The sequence below is a fragment of the Rhinopithecus bieti genome, unplaced genomic scaffold (assembly GCF_001698545.2).
Source record: "Rhinopithecus bieti isolate Rb0 unplaced genomic scaffold, ASM169854v2 scaffold_15676, whole genome shotgun sequence".
NCBI lineage: Eukaryota > Metazoa > Chordata > Mammalia > Primates > Cercopithecidae > Rhinopithecus > Rhinopithecus bieti.
Genome location: NW_016809194.1, coordinates 2,627,033 through 2,647,619, shown reverse-complemented (window position 1 = coordinate 2,647,619; position 20,587 = coordinate 2,627,033). Strand labels below are relative to the sequence as shown.

The 20,587-nt window shown below is 42.9% G+C and overlaps 1 protein-coding gene across 1 annotated transcript in view; it reads left to right on the top strand.

Moving 5' to 3' along the window:
• The window catches only part of STX6 (syntaxin 6), a 49,882-nt gene extending 31,367 nt beyond the window's left edge, over positions 1–18,515 (top strand). Inside the window, exons 5-8 of the mRNA XM_017888819.1 lie at positions 1,919–2,044; positions 3,674–3,780; positions 7,223–7,317; positions 14,895–18,515. Coding sequence (XP_017744308.1) covers positions 1,919–2,044; positions 3,674–3,780; positions 7,223–7,317; positions 14,895–14,971 — 405 coding nt within the window. The 3' untranslated portion in view covers positions 14,972–18,515. The remainder of the gene's footprint in view (positions 1–1,918; positions 2,045–3,673; positions 3,781–7,222; positions 7,318–14,894) is intronic.
• The last annotated feature ends 2,072 nt before the right edge of the window (positions 18,516–20,587 follow it).

Genomic DNA, 20,587 nt, shown 5'->3' with positions numbered 1-20,587 from the left:
TATAAATATATATAAATATTTTTATAACTTATATAAACATGTAATAGTGCCTGAGATTTATATATATAAATGTGTATATATACACATATTTATATAAAATATATATACATATATGTATTTATATATTGCCTGTCCAAGTATGGCTTGGAATTTTGTTTTAGGCCATGAGTGAAATGTCAAGTCGCAAATTTTCAAGGAAAAGCAGGGCCAGGGCTCTCTGAGTGCTCCAGCAGGCATGGGCCTTGTCACGTCATGCCAGGTACCAGGCGCTGTTCTGCTCCCTGCCTCACCAGCACCCTGCTCTGGCACCCACACACAGGTGCATCTTCCAGTCCTTGGGCCCTCTCTCAATCTCTATCCTATTATCACAGACGTGGGGTCAGACCGATGAACTTTAAGCTATTTTACAATAAAATGTGGATGATTTGCCCTATACTTAGCTATGCCTAAGTGTACACCATGGAAAACATAGGAAAAATAGCCCTGTGACCTCAGGAGCACACAGGGCCCTGGTGGTGTCCCAGTTCTCTGTGCTTAGGCCAGTGATGCGTTATAGCCTTTTTCTGACCCTAAAAAAATTGTCATTAGTTCCTCATGTCTTCCATAGAGGTCCTTAGAGTCTGGATCAGAATGGAACGAGCAGGATCTTTTCAGTCTTGATAGCCCTAAGACCAGGTCAGGGCAGAGCCACCCACAAAAAGCCTTGGATCTGCTTTACACCAGAGACAGTCACCATCCAGCCTCTTGACTGGACTGAAGCTCTGGGCCCCTGGAAGCTCTTGTAAGAAAAGCTTCTAATAACTGAGCTTCCCTCATCCTAGCCCCTGAAGTCTGGCCATTTGATAGAGTTCACCCCTCGCAGTCTGAGAAGAGGTCAGTGTCAGCATGGAGGAAGGTCATGGGGCTGTTCGAAGGGTTTTCAGACAGAACCAATTAACCAGACAGGCTTTCAATAGTGTCTGAAATTTTTTTAAATTACCTGATAGGAAAATTTGGCAACTCTACAAGGAAAAAGTCTTAGTTGCTGGCGTCTTCTGGCTCTGGCTGCGGGGCTGGTGTGAGCAGTTATTTTGACCAGTCAGAAAGGTGTGTGGGGGTCTGGTCAGAACCAACTGCCAAGACTGAGCTCTCGCATTCGTGCCTGTCCTCTTCATGTGAGGAAGACATACCCAACCTTACCCATTTATGGCTGCAAACTTCCTTGAATTCATACTTGGGAAACCCGACCCTGGTGTCCGGGAGCCCTGGTGGAGAACTCTGACTTTAGGGCAGCCCTTGCCTAGGTTGCCAGGGTCAGGCATTCCTTGTGGTCATACCTGCCGGGTAAAGTAACCCCCAGTCATCATCTGGAAACCCTGAAGCACCGTAGATTCTATTCATGAATTAAACTTAACAGACATTGATAGTTCTTATGCATTTGTGTGTGAAGGGCTATGGCTTACCTTCTTGTCATTCCAGAGAACTCTCCCCTTCCCCCCACCAAAAAAACCCAAAACTTCCCTGGGTCACACTTTTCTTTAAAAAGTACTCTAGATATTTGGAATCAGGTTGACTGGAACCTGTGGGTTGTTGAAGTTCCACAGGTACCAGGAAGAGCTCTTTTACAAGAGATTGAATGCTTTTCAGTTATAACACAGTATATAGATGGGTGTTTGTTGATTTAGCAGGCATCTGTTTGCACTTTAAGGAGACAAAGCCCATTGTGAGGGCTACTGGGAGAACTTAAAGACATAGAGGGCCCTTCCTGGAATTCCTTAAATTGTACCACCCAGGCACCAACCTACACCACTACATAAAAGCCTTGCTCAGGGAAAAATAGATAAGAAATGTGAAAACTCTTTATATCACTCTTGATGCATCACTTGTTCAGTGATAGTAATTGTTTCTCCTGACTCCTCTGGTTGTTCTGCTCACACAGGCACTGCTGGGAGACAGTGGCAGCCAGAACTGGAGCACTGGAACAGCAGATAAATACGGGCGCCTGGACCGAGAGCTCCAGCGAGCCAATTCTCATTTCATTGAGGAGCAGCAGGCACAGCAGCAGGTACCCCGAGGACCCCGGGCTTAGGACAGGGCAGTGGGAAACAAGACACCCCCTTAGTTCCTTTGCCAGCCATGGAGTCTTGTGGTTTAGTGACAAACAGGGTAAGCCAGAGCTTGTCCTGTGTTGATTGTGTTTAATGATTGCATATGTAAAGGGTTTCAAAATCTTCACAGCATGACTGCTTCAAGAGAACCAAGCTCAGCCAGACATGGTGGCTCGCACCTTTAGTCCCAGCTACTCAGGAGGCTGAGGCCAGAGGATCCCTTGAGCCCAGGAGTTCAAGGCTACAGTGAGCTTCGATCATGCCATTGCACTCTAGCCTGGGTGACAGAGCAAGACCCTTTCTCTAAAAAAAGAACCAAGCTCAGTTCTCTTAGGAAAAAACAGACCTTTGTTCATCTCAGCAGAGACACTTTCAGAAAGATCTCTCATTTTTTTCATTGAAAATTATTGGTTGGTTTCTTTTTTTTTTTTTGAGACAAAGTCTTGCTCTGTTACCAGGCTGCAGTGCAATGGCACCATCTTGGCTCACTGCAAACTCTGCCTCCCGAGATCAGACAGTTCTCCTGCCTCAGCCTCCTGAGTAGCTGGGACTACAGGCGCACGCCGCCACGCCCAGCTAATTTTTTTTTTTTCTGTTTTAGTAGAGATGGGGTTTCACCTTGTTGCCCAGGCTGGTCTCGAACTCTTGAACTCAGGCAATTCACCTGCCTCAGCCTCCTAAAGTGCTAGGATTACAGGTGTGAGCTACTGCGCCTGGCCTATTGGTTGGTTTTGTTATATGTAAAGTTGACTGCTTTTGTGTAGATTAAGGGGTAGGAGGAAAATGAAGTTGATTATGTCTGGTGTTGCCTTTGATATGTAGCTATATTAATAAAAGGAAGTTAATGATAATGTGTCTGGGGATTTGAGGAGCATGTACCCATTGAAACTATTGATTCTTAAATATTGTGTTTTATGTATACATGTAGTTTATATGTTCTTTTGTTCTTTACATTAGTATGTCTGCTTAACCAGTTGTTTACTTAAATTGCTATTAAACCCAGGAAAATTTTTTTCTATAGAAAGTGAGGAGAATGTAACACAACTAAAAGTAAATATTTGTCAGTCAGAAGTTGTCCTTGAGGTAACTTATTGCCACAGGGCGTCCTTTAGTTTGTCCTTGAAGAGGGAGGAGAGACTGTGTGCATAGTTCCCCACATCCAGAGATTTGCCAGACTCTCTTGTATTTAAGCTGTGGCAGTCTGTTGTGGATTGAGACCTTGATCTTGGCAATGGGCTTCCTCCTCCCAAACATCCCCACGTCTCAGTGGTCATCTGCATGTGTGCTTTCAGCCATTGTCTGCTCCATTATTGGACGTCAGCCAACCAGAGTAAATCTCTCTTGGTGGTTTCAAGCCCCGCTGACTGTTCACAAGTTGGATCAGCAGGAGATATCAGTAGCTTGACAATCCAGCCTTTTGAGCAGTGTGTTCTCAGAGGCAACGGTCTGGTCCTTTGATTTCTGGGCTTTGCTTCTGAATGTGAATTGTCCCAAGTTGGCAAAGAAACTAGCAGCTGCTAGAGTGCTGGGCTTGGAACCAGGTAAGATGGATTTTAATTGCTTATTTCCCATTTCTCTGGCACCAGTTGATCGTGGAACAGCAGGATGAGCAGTTGGAGCTGGTCTCTGGCAGCATCGGGGTGCTGAAGAACATGTCCCAGCGCATCGGAGGGGAGCTGGAGGAACAGGCAGTGTGAGTATTGAGACACCCCTCTCGCTGCAGTGAAATTCAGGGGTAAAGCCATCCTACGAGACCCCTAAAAAGCCTGGCAGCTACGTGGCTGGTAAGATCAAAAGCTGTTTTATTCATAGCTGCATTTTTATTCTGTTTTGCAGACTAGCCTCCCCAAAAGAAGCAAATCTGCTTCGTAAATTTTACTACAGGCTTTAGGCAAAGTTGTTGTTATTTTTAAACACCTCCAAAAACAGACACAGATTTCTCTGAGCAGATACTCGAAGTATAGTTATGAATGGGAATGTGAAACAGAGAAGCCTCTGTAACCTGTGGGGATTTTGAGCTGACTGTATCATCCCATGACTTTCCCGCTACACTGAGCAAACACTCTGCTTTGCATCTTAAATTATGGTAACTTTGGTTTTTTTTGTTGTTGTTGTTGTTTTTAAAACTTACAAATTTAACGCCAGTTAACAAAACTCTTTCCTCTCAGAAAATAAAACAAAACATAACCTCAGTTTGTTTTCCTTATGAACAGTCCCTTTGCACTCAGTAGTTTGATGGCAAAAACCGCATTCTTAAATGCTGCCACAGGATACCTTTATCATTTTATAAATCTTTTTAAAGAGAAAAATAATAAAACAGTCCACCAGGATATTTCAGAAACTTTTCTGTCTTGATATTACGTTTATCATGACACATTGATTCATTATAAATTCTTAATGGGCCCCTGTTCTACACCAGGCCTTCTGGAAGCCAAGGGATGTAGAAGGGAACAGAGCAGACAAGACATCCCATCTCTGCCAAAGAGTTTGCCGCTTGCTGGGTAGAACAGACATTGTGTGAGTGGTGAGGGGTCATTAGATGATGGCAGTGACGTGGGAGGGCCCCTGTGATGGGGCCAGTACATGCTGCCTGGAGACCCCTGACTTAGCCCAAGGTCCCTGAGGAAGAGGGGTTTAACTGAAGTCTGAAGGATGTGTGGATGTTAGCCAGGTGAGGTGAGAGTTGGTGTGGAGGCAGGTGGTGTGGGGAGCATAGACAAGGAGGAAGAAAGTGCATCTGTGAAGATGGAGACGTGCACACATGCATGGAGCAGGGAGGTTCCATGTGTCTGGAGGCAGAGAACAAACCAGGGAAGGCCTTGTCAGCATGGTCAGGAGGTACGACTACTTATTCTGAGCATGATGACCACGTGGAGGTGAGGTTAGGAGTGATGGTGTGATTAGGTGTGATTTAGATGATGTGCTGCAATGGAGCCAGGTAGGGAGACCAGGCAGGAAGCTGGAGTAGCCAGAATCTGTTTCATGTCTATCTAAAATGGGTCCTGACCCTAAAGTTCAGTTTGAGGAGGGGAAGGGACTAATGGCCTGAGCTTCTCTGTTGATGAAGCAGCCTGGCTGGGCAGTGGGTCATAGAGTCTGAGGGACTTCCAGTTAAAGATGGTGAATTGACACACCCCTACCTCCACTCCCTATCCACAGCTCACTAGAACAATAGTAAAGGGGTCTGTTTTAAGGGCATGGTGGTTCACACTTGTAGTCCCAAGTACTAGGGAAGGAGGCTGAGGTGGGAGAATTACTTAAGCCCAGGTGTTTGAGGCTGCAGTGAGCTATGATGGCACCTCCAGGTTGTACTCCAACCTGGGTGACAGAGGAGACCCTGTCTCTAAAAAGGTAGAAATAACAGATAAATGGGAAAAAGCGTGGGATTTGGACTTAGACCTGTGCTATCTAGTATAATAGCTACTAGCCACATGTGGCTGGCTGTTAAGTAAGTTTTATGTGGCTAGTCTGAATTGAGATGTGCTCCAGAGATAAAATGCTTACTGGATTTTGAAGACTTAGTATGGAAAAATGTAAAATAGCTTATTAATAATTTTTATATTACATGTTGAAATGATAGTATTTTGGCTGTATTAGGCTAAATACAACAGAATTAATTTCACCTGTTTCTTTTGAAATTTTTAAAAATGTGGCTACTAGAAAATGTAAAATGGTGTACATGATTCATATTTTTGTTGAATGGTACTGAGATAGATTTGGGCTAGCAGCTTGGTTGGTAAGTGTCCATGGACTGAAGGGGGGATGATGTGCCCGTTTTGTCTTCAGTATGAAAAGTCACACCCAGTGCAGAAAGGTAGTGCTCGCTTTTCAGAGTTTGACCCTGTCTGGATAGGCCTGCCAACTGCAGCACCAAGATGCTGCCAGGATCTAAAATGAGCTAAATATGTTTTAATTTGAAAATTTAGGTAAGGGACAAAGACTTGTTTTAGTTGTCAATGTGGAGTTCATGTAATAGTTGATTTAATGAAGAGTTGGTTGCCCTGAATCCTGCAAGACTGTCAGGTGTCTAGTTGGGCACAGATTAAGACCAGCAGTTTCTAACTGCCATTGATGCTATCAGAGTTAATATAGCCTTTTTAGTAAGACTGTTAGTACTAATTGGTATATTACATTCTAGCCTCAGAATAATCATTTACCGGTCAAAAGTTGAAAAGTCTGGAATATTTAGTGACTTATAAAATAGGCACTGCTGAAATAGTATTTTGGGGTTTTCTTTCCCAGCTGCACGTTGGACAGCAAATAGTGTAAGCCTGCTGGAGTCAGTTTTCCTAGTGGGAAATACTGGTTTCTCTGTGAGGACAGATGGGGAGATGCGTGTGTGCATGCACACACACACTCTCACACACCCCATCAGGGATGTTAGTGCTGAGGTCTTCTGGGTTTATAATAAAGCACATAGTGCTTTACAGGAGGTTATTTTATTAAAGTACATTCCTTAACTCATATTGACATAAAGTGTTTTTGTGTATTTACCTGGTTCTCACAAGAGTCATGTGAGGGAAGTTGGGCTGATAGGATTGCCCTGTTTTACAGGTGAGGAAACAGTCCCAAAGAGCTGTAGGGTATGTCGTCCAAGGTAACAGTGTAAACAAGTGGCAAAGCCTGGTTGTCTGCCTCAGATAGCATTGTTTCTACCACACTGCACTGCCACTGAGTTTGTGTTATTGTATAGACAGGTCCACACTGCCTTGTCTGCAGTTCTGAAATCTAGAAAGCTCTAAAGAAATCTCCTTTCATTTTTTTAAAAATTTTTTCTTTAAATTTGCAGCAAGCTCATGTTACAGAAAAACCTCACCTGAACTGACTCCAACTCTGACTCCTCATAGTTTTTTCTGCAGAAATATTAAGTATCTGATTACGGGGACTGCCCCAGACCCTCCTGACGGTATTGACTAATGCAGAGCATATGTAATTTAGGCTTTTTTTAAATCCCAAGAATTCCAAAATCAAAATCCTATCTTGTCCCAAGGATTTTGGATAATAGAGTGAGGTCCTGAAACCCAACGTTGCCCATTTTGTGTGCTAAAATGGAGGCCTAGTCCTGTTAACCCAGTGCATGTGCACTGCCAAGGCTTCATGCTTACCAGCGACCTTCTGTGTCTGCTTCTCTCTAGTATGTTGGAAGATTTCTCTCATGAATTGGAGAGCACTCAGTCCCGACTGGACAATGTGATGAAGAAACTTGCAAAAGTATCTCATATGACCAGTGGTATGTATGGTGTTTAAAGCTTAAGCATTTGTACTTAATTCTAGAACTCTGTCTTGGGGGCGTTGTCTCATAGTTATGCCCATCCAGATCCCTTTCTTACTTTTTATAGATCCCTTTCTCTTTTTTTTTTTTTTTGAGACAGAGTCTCACTCTTTCACCCAGGCTGGAGTGCAGTGGTGTAATCTCAGCTCACCGCAAGCTCCACCTCCCAGGTTCATGCCATTCTTCTGCCTCAGCCTCCTGAGTAGCTGGGACTACAGGCGCCCGCCACCACGCCTGGCTAATTTTTTGTATTTTTAGTAGAGATGGGGTTTCACTGTGTTAGCCAGGATGCTTTCGATCTCCTGACCTTGTGATCCACCCGCCTCAGCCTCCCAAAATGCTGGGATTATAGGCGTGAGCCACTGCGCCCGACCCAGTAGAGTAACTTTGTTTGCAATTACAAAATCCTTCTTTATTTTACTGTTTTAAGATTTCCTTGCCAAAATAGGGAACTTATTTAAAACAACAGTTAAGTCAGTTACTGTTTCTCCTGGACATTCTTTCATTGATAGAAAGACACCTACTACTTCAGAATAAGATGGCATGTGTGGATCTATTTTAAATTGTTATATTTGAATCAATACTGAAATATTTCAGCAAATTTGCACCAGGATGAGGATGAAGAAACAATTTTCTGATTAGTTACTGTATAAGATATGTTCCAGTGACTCTTTACATGGGAAATAATATATTTTAAATTTTTAAAAATCCAATATCTTTTCTTTATCTGGTGGGGGTGGCTTGGTGGAAGGAGAAACTGAGATGCTCCTTAAGGTAATCTGGATGTTCCCCGACTGTAGAACACCTCCCTTGCATTAGAATATCCCCTGTTTCTTGACACCTCATTCTTCTGTTGGTTTCCTCCTGTCAGGTACATGTTATAAGGTCTAATAGGTTAGCTTTTTGAGGCAAGATTTAAATACATATGCACGTTTACTTTTTAGAAGTTTAACGCATAGTCAGGTTACATAACAGTTCTCTAGGGTTCAGTTTCTTATCTATAAAAATAGGTTGAGTCCTACCTCGCCAGGTAATCGTGAGGATTAAATGAAACACCAATAAAGTGGAAGTGCTTAACTGCATTTACCATGTATTATTGACTTAGTAAATGTTTTTAAGAAATTGTAAGGCAAGAAAAATTGCAATGGCCCCAAGGGGCAAAGGACCTATTATATCTAAAACAAAGAGAAGCTCCTATCTAGAGTCATTTTCTTCTTTCTCTCTAGGGACAAGTATCTTTGTTTCTAGCAGGCTCTTCATTGCCTGAAACTGTGCATATATGGGAAGCAGGCACCAGCTTAGTTCATCTGTCACACATTTAGAGAAGGGTTTGCAAAGTCTTTTCTGATTCCCTCTGTTCTCTTCTTCTACCTTCTCCCCTCTACTTAAAAAAAAAAAAAAAAAAGTGTTTTAATGAAGAATTGTATAACCAGTTTAACCTCCAGGCCTCTCACTCATGTATGTATTAGTTGCAAAGTCAAGTAGCTACTTCAGCACCAGTTCTGTTTGGGGAAGAGCAAGTGAACAAAGATGCACTGTCTTTGTTTCCTAGCATTCTGGGTATGAATAATTTAGAAAAGTACTTGCATTGTGAGAAGTGGCCCAGTGTGTATAAATAGCACTGAAGTTTGCTTATGCTTTATTCTACTTTTCCCGAAAGAAAAATTGGGGAAGCAATGTAATAACTTTGGTTATATTTGTATAAGAAAAAGAGCCAGGAAACAGAGCATTTATCCTGAATGGTGCTTCACTTTTGACAGGTTGCTTGTGTTTTCATTTTAATCTTTGCTTGCTACCCAAAGAAATACTCCCTAAGGATCTCCTCCTGCTTGGTGCTTTCTGCTTCAGTTTGACAAACAAGCAATTTGTATTGGTCTCTGCTCTGCTCCATAATTTTTGCAGAAGTTCACTGCTTTGTGATCAAACCTGTACATAAAGAAATCCTACAGAGGCACAGCGAAGTGTGATTACGTAGTTATGGACACACAGGCCTCATGATTCTTCAGCGGCAGACCATCTCCACTCCCCATGGCTGTCTGCTTCATGGGGAGAAACCAACCAAGACTCCACGTTTACTTTTTTGAATGACCCAAGAGAGACACTGATTGTATTCTCTTAGCCACAGAAGTATTTTATTTTAAGTAGATACTGAGAATTTTTTCCCTCTCACTTTCTGACATTCCATTCATCTTTTCTCTTTAGGGGAGAAAAATATTTTGAGAGAGAGAAAAAACTACCATTGGAGTCTTTTGTTCCCCTCTGACTTTTTGAGGCAGGTCCTGAGCTTGCAATGCTGCTTAAAACTTTCCACTTGAGGTCACAAAAGCCCCTGTGGTTAGTACCCGTTCCTTCTATGCATGAAGCCTCTGTGGGAAGTGCTGAGAAGTCTGCTGGGGTAACAGCTTCCTGGGGTTACCTAGTTCATGCTTCATAGAGGCAGCGTAGCCACTTCAGAGGAAACGGCTTTAAAAGAGCATCCTCGTGTTGTGCTGGCTTGTGTGGTATATGCTTCTCCTTGGTGAAAATTCCTACTTAATACAGCTGTGGAAGAGAAAGTGATTGGAGGGTGGTAGGGGGCGTGAGTCGAGGCTGATGGAAAGCCAAAAAGTGGAAATCTGGTTCAGTGTTGGAAATCTGGTGCTGAAAATGGCGAGATGCCTGAGGAAAGGGGGTAAACATAGGAGTGTGTGAGGTTGAGGGAGGGGTTGAGAAGGAATACGTTCTCTGTTTTCATCCTGAAAGAATCACAACTAATCATTTTAGCAAAGTGGGTTTAAATTACTGTAAGCATTTTAATCTTTTAAAAAATTAATAAACTATTTTAGAACAGTTTTACCTTCCTAGCAAAATTGAGCAGGAAGTAGAGAGAGTTCCCATATAGCCCCCTTCCCCCACGCATAACCTCCCTGACTATTGATATCCAGCATCACGGTGTTACATTTGTTACAGTCAGCCTACACTAACACATCATTGATCATCTGCAAAGACCATTGTTTACATTGGGATTCACTCTTGGTATTGTACGTTCTGTGGGTTTGAACAAATGTATAAATGACATGTATCCATCATTGTAGCGTCACACAGAGCAGTTTCACTGCCCTAAAAATCCTGTGTTCCACCTGTTTATCCCTCCTTTCCCCTAATCCCCCAACTACTGATCCTTTGACTGTCTCCATAGTTTTGCTTTTCCAGCATGCATATGGTTGGAATCATATATCACAGATCCTTTTCAGATTGACTTCTCTCACTTAGCAATGTGCATCTAAGTTTCCACTGTGCTTTTTCATGGCTTGATAGCTTATTTCTGTTTTAACACTGAATAATATTCGATTGTCTGAATGTACCACAATTTATCCATTTACCTACTGAAGGACATCTTGTTTGCTTGCAAGTTTTGTCAATGATGAATAAAACTGCTGTAAACCCCCGTGTGCAAATTAGCCAGGCGTGGTGGCATGTGCCTATAACCCCAGCTACTTGGGAGGCTGAGGCAGGAGAATCGCTTGAACCCAGGAGGCCGAGGTTGCAGTGAGCCGAGATCGCACCACTGCACTCCAGCCTGGGTGACAGAGGGAGACTCTGTCTCAAAAAAAAAAAAAAAAAAAAAAAAACAGAAAAGTGCAGATTTTTATATGGACATAAGTTTTTAAGTTCATTTGGATAAGTGACAAGGTATGTGATTGCTGAATGGTTATGGTAAGAGCATGTTTGGGTTTTGTAAGAAACTGCCAACCTGTCTTACAAAGTGGCTGTACCAGTTGGAATTCCCACTAGGAGTTCCTATTGCTCCACATCCTTGCTAGCATGTGGTGTTGTCACTGTTTGGGGTTTTGACCATTCTAATAGGTGTGTATTGTTTCTTGTTTTAATTTGTATTTCCCCAGTGACATCTAATATTGAACATCTTTTCATATGCTTCCCTGGCATCTCTTTCATGGTTTTTCTTTCTTTTTGTTTTTTGTTTTTTTTTGAGACAGAGTCTGACTCTGTCACCTAGGCTAGAGTGCAGAGTGCGATCTCAGCTCACTGCAACTTCTGCCGTCCAGGTTCAAGTGATTCTCGTGCCTCAGCCTCCCGAGTAGCTGGGATTACAGGCCTTCACCACTGCGCCCAGCTAATTTTTGTATATTTAGTAAAGAGAGGGTTTCACCATGTTGGCCAGGCTGTTCTTGAACTCTTAGCCTCAGGTGATCCGCCTGCCTTGGCTTCCCAAAGTGCTGAGATTACAGGTGTGAGCCACTGTGCCCAGCGGCACAGTGGCTTTGATGAGGTGTCTGTTCAGGTCTTTTGCCCATTTTTAAAATCAATGTTAGTTTTCATACTGGTGAGTTTTAAAAATTCTTTGTATAATACATTCTGGACAAGTCCTTTATCAGATGAATCTTTTGCAAATATTCTACCCCAGTCTGTGGCTTGTCTTCTCATTCCTTCGACAGTGACTTCTACAGAGCATTAAGTTTTTAGTTTTAATGACATCCCGATTTCAATTATTTATTTCATGGATATATAGTGCCTTTGGTGTTGTATCTAAAAAGTCATTGCCATATCCAAGGTCATCTAGGTTTTCTCCTGTGTTTTCTTCCAGGAGTTTGATAGTTTTGCATTTTACATTTAGGTCTGTGGATACATTTTGAATTAATTTTTGTTAAGGTGTAAAGTCTGCGTCCAGCTTCATTTTTTTGGCATGGATGTCCAGTTGTTTCAGCACCATTTGTTGAAAAGACTCTCTTTGCTCTGTTGTATTGCACTTGCTCCTTTGTGAAAGATCCGTTGACTGTATTTATATCAGTCTATTTCTGGACTGTCTGTTCCATTGATCTGTTTGTCTATTTTCCTAATACTACATTGTCTTGATTGATGTTATGGTAAGTCTTATAGTTGTTCCACATTTTGGGAATATTCTGTGCCAATTTTTTTTTTAGTCTTTTTTTCTTTTTTCAGGTTTCTGTTGACAAATTGTGTGAAGCTCAGAGATCTTTCCTTCTCTGTGTTTAGCCTACTAATGAGCCCATCAGGGGCATTCTTCATCTGTGTTAGTCTTCTTGATCTCTATTTTTTTTTCGTTTTAGAATTTCCGTGTCTCTGCCTACATTATCCATGTGTTCTTGCATGTTGTTTACTTTTTCCATTAAAGCCTGTAGCATATTAACCACAGTTTAAAAAATTCCTCTTCTGATAATTCCAGCATTCCTGCTGTATCTGACTCTGGGTCCGATGCATTTTCAGTTTCTTTGGACTGTTGCTTTTTCCTTTTAGTGTCCCTTATAACTTTTTGTTGAAAAGTGGACTTGATATACTGGGTAAAAGGAACTGTGGTAAATAGACTTTTACCATAGATGGGGTGGTGAGGTCGGGGGTTGGCAATTTCTAGTCCTATGATTAGGTCTTAGGTTCTGGTGAGCCTGTGCCCCTGGCCTGTGAACTTCACCAGTGCTTCCCAGTTTTCCACTGTTAGGTGGAATTGGATGGCTAGAGAAGACTGGAGTTGAGTATTTTCCTTCCCCCAGGTTAGTTAGATTCTGGTTAGTTTCTTTTGAGGTCAGACTTTTGTTTAGAACAGAGTACTCTGGAGTATTTCATAATGGTTCTTTTTCCCCTCCGCCTGCTGGAAGCATGAGAGGATTTTCCCCAATATTTGCTGAGAACCTGGTCAAGCTCCTGGAGGTAAAACCCACAGAAGTGTGGGGATCCCCTTCGCCTGGGTCCCCTTGGAGTGTTTTTTTTGTTTGTTTGTTTTTTCATCTCAGACTTGTCCACCCTGAGCCTTCAGTGACTCATCAATTAAAGTTAAGCTTTTCCTACCGGGATGCTGGTTCCTATGGAGTTTGTTGCTTCGTGGGTTTCTGCTCTGATAAGCTGTGATTCTCTGTATGCACCTGTAGGTTTCTGCAGTTTTAGGGGCAGCAGGTTACCATGTGACCTCACTTCACTGACGGATCTAAGAAGAGATGTTGCTTTTCAGTTTGTTCAGATTTTACTTGTTACGACAGAATGATGACTTCTAAGCTTCTTACATACTTGGCTGGAAATTAAAAATTTAACATTTTTTATCAGGTGAGAGAATGCCAGCTGTAAAAGTTTTCTTGACCATTGAAGTAATAAACAGGTCAAAGTGTGACCTGCAGTAAGCCAGCTCTGCCTCCCCTAGACCTTTGGAACAGTCCCACCTGAGAACAGGGAGTGATGGATCTGGGGTCTGCGTCCCACTCACAGAGTTAACTAAATGAGTTTCTAGTATGTCTGAGGTAGACCAAGGTGATCACCACTTAGAAGGTACTTGCTTTACTTATAATTTGGTGGCAGTTCTCTTGTCCAGTTCTAAGACTTTGATATCCATAATATTTAAAATAATTTTAAGTACATGTTTTGCCTTTTGGAGAGTTTAGCAGTTCATTTTCATAGACTGAGATCTTTTTGCAATGTGATTATCAATAGCTATAGTGTGCTAAAATCAGTGGGCTTTCAAAGACACTTCAGTGAATCAATATGTCTTTATATTTCTATTTAAATGGAACTCTTATTCCTAGTGGTTGAACTGCGTTTTCATGAATTCTGTGAATTCTGTTATCAGTCGGCCCCTTTGTGGAAGATGCCAAAACTCATCAGTGGAAAGACTGCTCATTTTTTCTGCATGTCTCCAAATTAAGGAAGCATCCTGATGTTGACAGCATCCACTATGCCCTAGGTTTGGGCACTGCACAGTGTGTGTATGACAGGGTTTGTGTTGTTTAATTCTCACAACAACCCTGCGGGGCAGCTGTTGTAGAGTTGGGACCACAGGATTGTGAGCTGCAGCAGGGCTCCCCCAGGGCCTGTCTGGGCCCTTCTGTCTCACAGGGCCTCCCTGCTCTCAGCCATTTGGATGGACTCTAGCCACTTTGTTTCCTGTGCCTGCTGTTCCAAATTGTTGGTAGGGCAGAAAGTTTCAGAAAAAACATTCCACTTTCATTTACAGAGGAACTGTATAAGGTATTTTAACACAGTTACTAGTTAAGTAATCTTACTTGACTAGGTGTGATGTGAAATTAATCATGCTGTCTCACTGGAGCTTGCTTTTTCAGCTATTTATTTCCTGAAGTGACCAGCAGTAGCTTTCATCTCCTTTCCCTCCTCCCGTTGTGCTCATTGAGAAAAGAATGTGATTATTGTTTAATTAAATGACTTGACTTTTATGGGATATTAAAGCAGGCAGGCTTTGTTCTGTAACACCAGTGCCAACACCTTTTTTGAGGATATGCTAACCACCAGCAGAAAGCTAAGATCCGCAGATTGTAATTAAAGACTTGAGACACAAAGCATGTAATTATTACGAGACATTTTCAGGGGACTGGCAAAATTGTGACTGCATGCGAAGTGCAGGCCAAGAACAGAGCAGCATTAGAGTATCAGGCACCTAGGCAAGTGTAAGATCATGGCCCCGTCATTTGCACGTTCTGCCCCTTTTCTGCTTCAAAGTGTGCCATAAATTCCATGTAACTGTTTCTTGGGGAACGTGGAGTCCCTGTGAGAGCTAATCCCCATGTCCTGCCTTCCAGATCGGCGCCAGTGGTGTGCCATAGCCATCCTCTTTGCAGTCCTGTTGGTTGTGCTGATCCTCTTCTTAGTGCTGTGACGGTGGGGCCTCTGGGTGCGAGTTCCTCCTGCATATGAACCGAGGGGAGGAGGAGAAGCTGAGCACGTGTGACATTGCCGTCTACTCACATTCCTATCATGGAAACATACTGCTGCACTGACTTTTCTCTGTGTGACCCCACAATTGACACGGCTTCTCCATCCCAGCGCTGGAAGGGCCAGTGGGAAGAGGAAATAGATGTCTGCACTCCTGGCTGCAGCTGGACAACAGAAGCCCCATGCCACCTGGCCCGTTCTGAGGAGAACTAGCTGCTGCCTTGCTTTCCGGGACCTCGTTCGCTGAGGAGGGACTCACAGACTTCACTGGTGTTTTGCTGTTGCTCATTCCATGCATCTTTGGCAGCTCTTTTCTTCTGCTCAGACCCTTCCCTGTGCTCAGACAGTGCGCCACTGTCCCATCAAAAGAAACCTGTCAGGAATGCAAGCTTCTGGGTATGTTTCGTTTCCCATTGCTGTAGCATTTCTTAGCCCCTGAGAGCTGATGATTATTGAGGACAGAAGGCTCAGAAACAGTTTGTGACAGAAAATGCAGTGTTTCATTTTTCAGGGATAAATGCTAAGATAAAATTGCTTTTCCAGGTCATTTTTTTTTTTTTTTTTGTGGTAAGAATAGCGAATGGAAAATAATGAAACACACTGGGGCTTGGGGATGCTGACAACTTGTGGCTTTAACTGACAGGAGCAATTAGAAAGAGCAAGAGGGCTCTGCATTGGCATAGCGTAGGGAAGGGTCGATGATGTCGCCGGAGGTCAGCTCCTGATCCTTGCCGACTTGATGTTGCTGTACCAGGGCTTCCTCCCCAGAGGTGCAGCTTGCGTTTTGAGGGTAATTCCTACATATGTTGTTGCTAAACAGCTCAGTAACACACTTGAATAGATTTGGATACCAGATTGTCCTCATTACAGTTCTTTTACTCCTAGGGCACTCTACATTGGGGGTGGGGGCTGGGGTTGGGAGTGGTTAGTACAGTTATTACATTGATTCAGAAACGTAATGACATAAAAGGTTAGCTCTGGGCCAGACTTCTCTTACCCTGTGGGTCACGGCAAGGATGTGTAGGTGAACTTGGTTCTTTTTTTTCCCCTAAGAAGACAACTTGATTTTATCATCTGCAGTCAAATAACTGAGCCAATCCAAATTTAAATGATAGATGCTTTAATTGAGTTTAAGTAGCTGAAACGGCTGAGACACTAAACTTTAAGCTTCTGATGACTTTTTAAATGCCTCAAATGTGCACATGTATATAGGATATTTTTATAACTTCCCTGATGAATTATCTGATATTAAAGTAGTATTTGGACCCAGAGCCAGAACTCGGTGGTGGAGGCTGCTGGTCTCTCCTCACCACCTTCTTTTGCACTTGGAAAGAACAGCAACATCTGGATAGAGTTCTAGCTTTGACTTCTCATTTCCTTGTCTTTTTGGGTGCATTCCTCAGCACACTTTTTTTTTTTAACCTTTTTGTTTTGTTTGTATTTCATGTGGTTTTGTTTGGGGGTTTTGGTTTTTTCACCCTTTTTTGTGATTTGCAATGATGTGCTTGCCCAGCTAACTTTTGAATTGCACTTTTTAATAAATATTGGTAACAATTTTTGAAGAAGGATATTTTATCTCATTTGAGATCATGGTAGGTTAAGAAAATATGCCTGTTGATGAAAGCTTAAAAGCGAATTTGTGAAACTAAAAGGGTGATTGACATCCATGTTTACACTCCGCTCTAATGTTTAATGTATAAATAAGTTATTTTCAAATTAGGAAAAAAAAGTGAGTATTACAAAGGGCTTCAGATGTGTAGAGTAGTAGGTTATTTATGTTTTACAAAGTTCGAATCGTCTGTAAACTAAGAAAGGGGGTGATCCTTAGATTTGCATTAAAATACAGAAATCTTTTAAAGTGAATGTGGACCCTAAGTACTGTAATCCACACAACACATTATAAGAAGCAAACCAGCATCTTAAAGAATTGTAAAATTACCTTATTTAAAAGCCATGCTATTGTTCTGCTATTACCAGATTTATTGTGCCACACAAAAGGATCGTGTGTCAGCAGGGGCCGTTTGGAACAAACCTAGTCATTAATGAGTAAGATACTCCTGTTAGTTCAGGGACCAAGTTTTATGACCCAGAGGCTTAATGATGTTTGGATATATTTCAAATCGACGTGCTTACATCACTGATTTAAGGTTTTTTCTAAATAGTGGCCATTGTAGACCTGACTCAGGCTGTAGCTAAATAGATAACAATTTAGAAAGTTAACTGAAAATACAGGGCATTCTCCCCGTAGGGCCACCATGCCCTTCTGCCCCTGGCTGACTTGATCCTGGGTCTGATCCTGTTGCACCCTGACTGGGCAGCCCCTACAGAACCAGTGTTAATTTGAAGGGCCTCCACTCAGGCTCCAAATGTGGCAGCCAAAGAGAACAAGCCGGGGAACCTACATTTATTTTTAAGGACAAATATTTCCTCCTCAGTGATGCTAATGTTCAGGGCTTTAGAGGGAAGCCAGGTGATCTCTTCACCCTGTGTCCTAGAATGGGAGAGTAAGTAGACAGCGGTGATAACCCCACACTACTTATAAGCGCATCCTTAGAGCACTTGGGGCTTTCTTTCCCCTTTCGCCTTCTGTACCTAGTACCATATTCCAGTTTTAAAGAACTGGCAGAATGTGATGGATAACAGAGAAAGAGCTCAATTTATGTTTATTGGAAGAACATTTTACTTAAATGATTTGAGGGGTGGGAGGGAACGAACTATTGAGTTTGGCAGAGCGAAAATCCATCTGAAAAACTAAACTACCTTTAGTTTTTAGTCCTAATTTTTGGTGGTGTCTCTGCGGACGGTGAAGAATCACAATGCTCTGTGTGCCCTGGACTGTGTGACAAATGCAGGTTACAGCGTGTGTGTTACATGAGGATCTTCCACAATTTCAGAATGCACGCCAGAGCTGTAGGGGAAACTTGGTAACTTGCCCATTATTCTCTGCTTTTAGCCAGAGTTAAACAGACTGATGGGTCTGGTAGCCAACAACTTGGCAACTTCCACTCCTTCTCACCTCGTGAGATTAAGGGCTGTGAAAAGAAATCTAGTCTAACTCCAACAGAAATCTGTCTCTGTTAAGTGTTTTACCTTCTGTAAGTAGAGATGGTAGAGCCAAGATTTTTCTTTTGGTAATTTCCCTGTCTATAAAGTGAGACCAGAGGGATATCTGTTCCGTTACCTTTTTGGAGAATTCATAACATTTGAAGATCAAAAAATTGAATGATAAATATGAATGGCTTTTCAATTCTGTGGGCTTTGTACCGTTTGGCTTCACCTTGTACTGTAAGATGAATTTGTAAACAAAGCAAAATTGGACTGTCTGGAAAGCTAAAGTTCTAAAATATGGAATGTACTGCCTCTAATTTTTCTTTGTCTTCCTCTCATTGGCATTTTTTTCTCTCCCAGGTTTCTTAAGAATAATGTTTTTTAAAGGAGGCTTTTTGCCCATCAAGAATGAAAAGAAATCAAACCAAAGGGTTACCGGAGTTAAGCCCCCACAGTCACTGTGCGCCATCCCTGAGCAAAGTCCGCCTCTGAGGACAGTGCCCCTGCTCCAGTGACAGGCCTTGCTCCTCCCAGGGCCTTTGCTTCTGGTTAAGGGGATGTTTCATTACTGGCTGGCCTGAATAGGGGGTGGTCTTTCTTTCTTTCTCTCCTTTTTTTTTTTGATTAAAAAAATAAGACCAAACCAGAATTCATTGAAAGCAGGTACCTTCCAGTAGCTCCGATTAGGGTAACTCAGCTTAGAGATACTGTTACTCAGGACAACAGTATGTACAAAAGTCTCTGGAAGAGGAAAACAAAACAACCTGAAAACAATTCAACTTGAAAGGGATTGAATCACTAGAATGATCATATTGCAGAATAACACAAAATGCAACAAAGAGCCACCCAAGCCTGAGGGTAGGAACTCTACTTCCCAGATTCTTGGATCACAGCCCATGACTTTTTGGGGCACAGAGGCTGGCTTCAGCATGAGGATCTCACCATTAACTGCATGTAACACATCCATGCGTTGGGCAGACGCTAAACACACAGAACGAGGCCACCAGACAGGGTACACATGAACCCATGAGAGCGGTGCTCTCTGCAGTCTGTAGACCTGGCAGGGGACCATGGATAGCTTAGAGGTACTTACTCTGCAGCTGGTCACATAAGACCCTAGACTGGTCTAAGCCCTACAGTTCCCTTATCCAAATGCCCACTAACCAGTGAGAGAGAGGAGCAAGACTTAGAAGCTGCTTCCAAACCAATGTTTGGTCTACAGTAAACAAGGATAAACATAAAACACCATTCCACAGGCCAGGGCAAAGAAGGTGAGAGATCCCAAAGCCCCATTTAGTAACCCCCACTGAAGGAGGGGGATGGGTGTGAGTGGTGAGATATCCTGTTCTGTGGGCACCCCTGTGACCTGTCCTGCTGTACCATCCGGGCCTTGATTCATACGGTTCCCCCTCCTTCCTATATGTGCACTCTCATCGCCCAGAGCGCTCACCTTTCTGAGCCTGATCCTCCTGGACTCCTGCATACACAGAGTAGAAATGCCAGATCCTGAGGGTTCTCTGAGGAGGGTGAAGTGGCAGTGTTTTTGAGAACATGGGGTCCTTCCATGCCATGTCAGTTGCAGGTGGGGCAGGCCAAAGAGGATGCTGAGTTACAGGAGGCAGAGAGCAGTCAGTCAAAGAGCAGGGAAGAGAATACAGCTGGGAAAATGACGAGAAGTTTCCATTGCATGGACTCGGCAGGGGATTTCTGGGGTCACCTTGGTGATGAGGCATGAACAGCAAAGCTTTAAAACTGATGTGAGAACAGTGTGTCTCCCCTTTTCCAAATTCCCCAGAGGAACCTACTCCCTGCTCTAGAACTTCACATCAAAGAAACAATGCACCTGATGGGAAGAAGTCTTTTCAGGACCCCAGAAGTGCCCATTGGTGGCCCATCAGAACAAGTCTGGCTGCTTCTCATTTTTGGGTCTGCAGATTTGGGCAAGATGGCTAGAGGGCTGGAGGTTTCCCGAGGCCTCTAGATGCAGTTGTGCAAAATCAATCCTCCACACATCACTGGCCAGTAGTAGTATGCTCGTTCCACCACCCACTGGCAGTGAGGAAGATCTTTTTGCTGTCAGAGAGGGCTGCCGTTCACTAACATGCCGTAAGTCTGCTCCCTGGCTGCTGGAGTGCACAGGCGAGGGGGTCTTGAAGACCCTCGTGTCAAACTTGAGTGTCAGGCCTGCAGTTGGTTTCACCATAGATAACCCTTGTTGCCCTACAGCTGGGGTAACTGTTATTGTGTGTCTTGACCTTTTGCTTTTCCTCTTCCTTGTCTGAACTGAGTTCCCTTCTTGGGTAAAGGATGACCTTTATGTTTATTTTCTTCTTCCACTATCCTGTCGCTTGTGTGCACAGGAGTCCCACCTTATCTGTGGTTTCACTTTCTGAGGTTTCAGTTATCAGAATGGGTTGCATCAGAAAGCACGAGCCTATACAAAGACTTCAGCAAGGGAGTCTCTATATATATAAGGGAAGAAACAGTTTATCATCTAGTCAGTACAATCTGT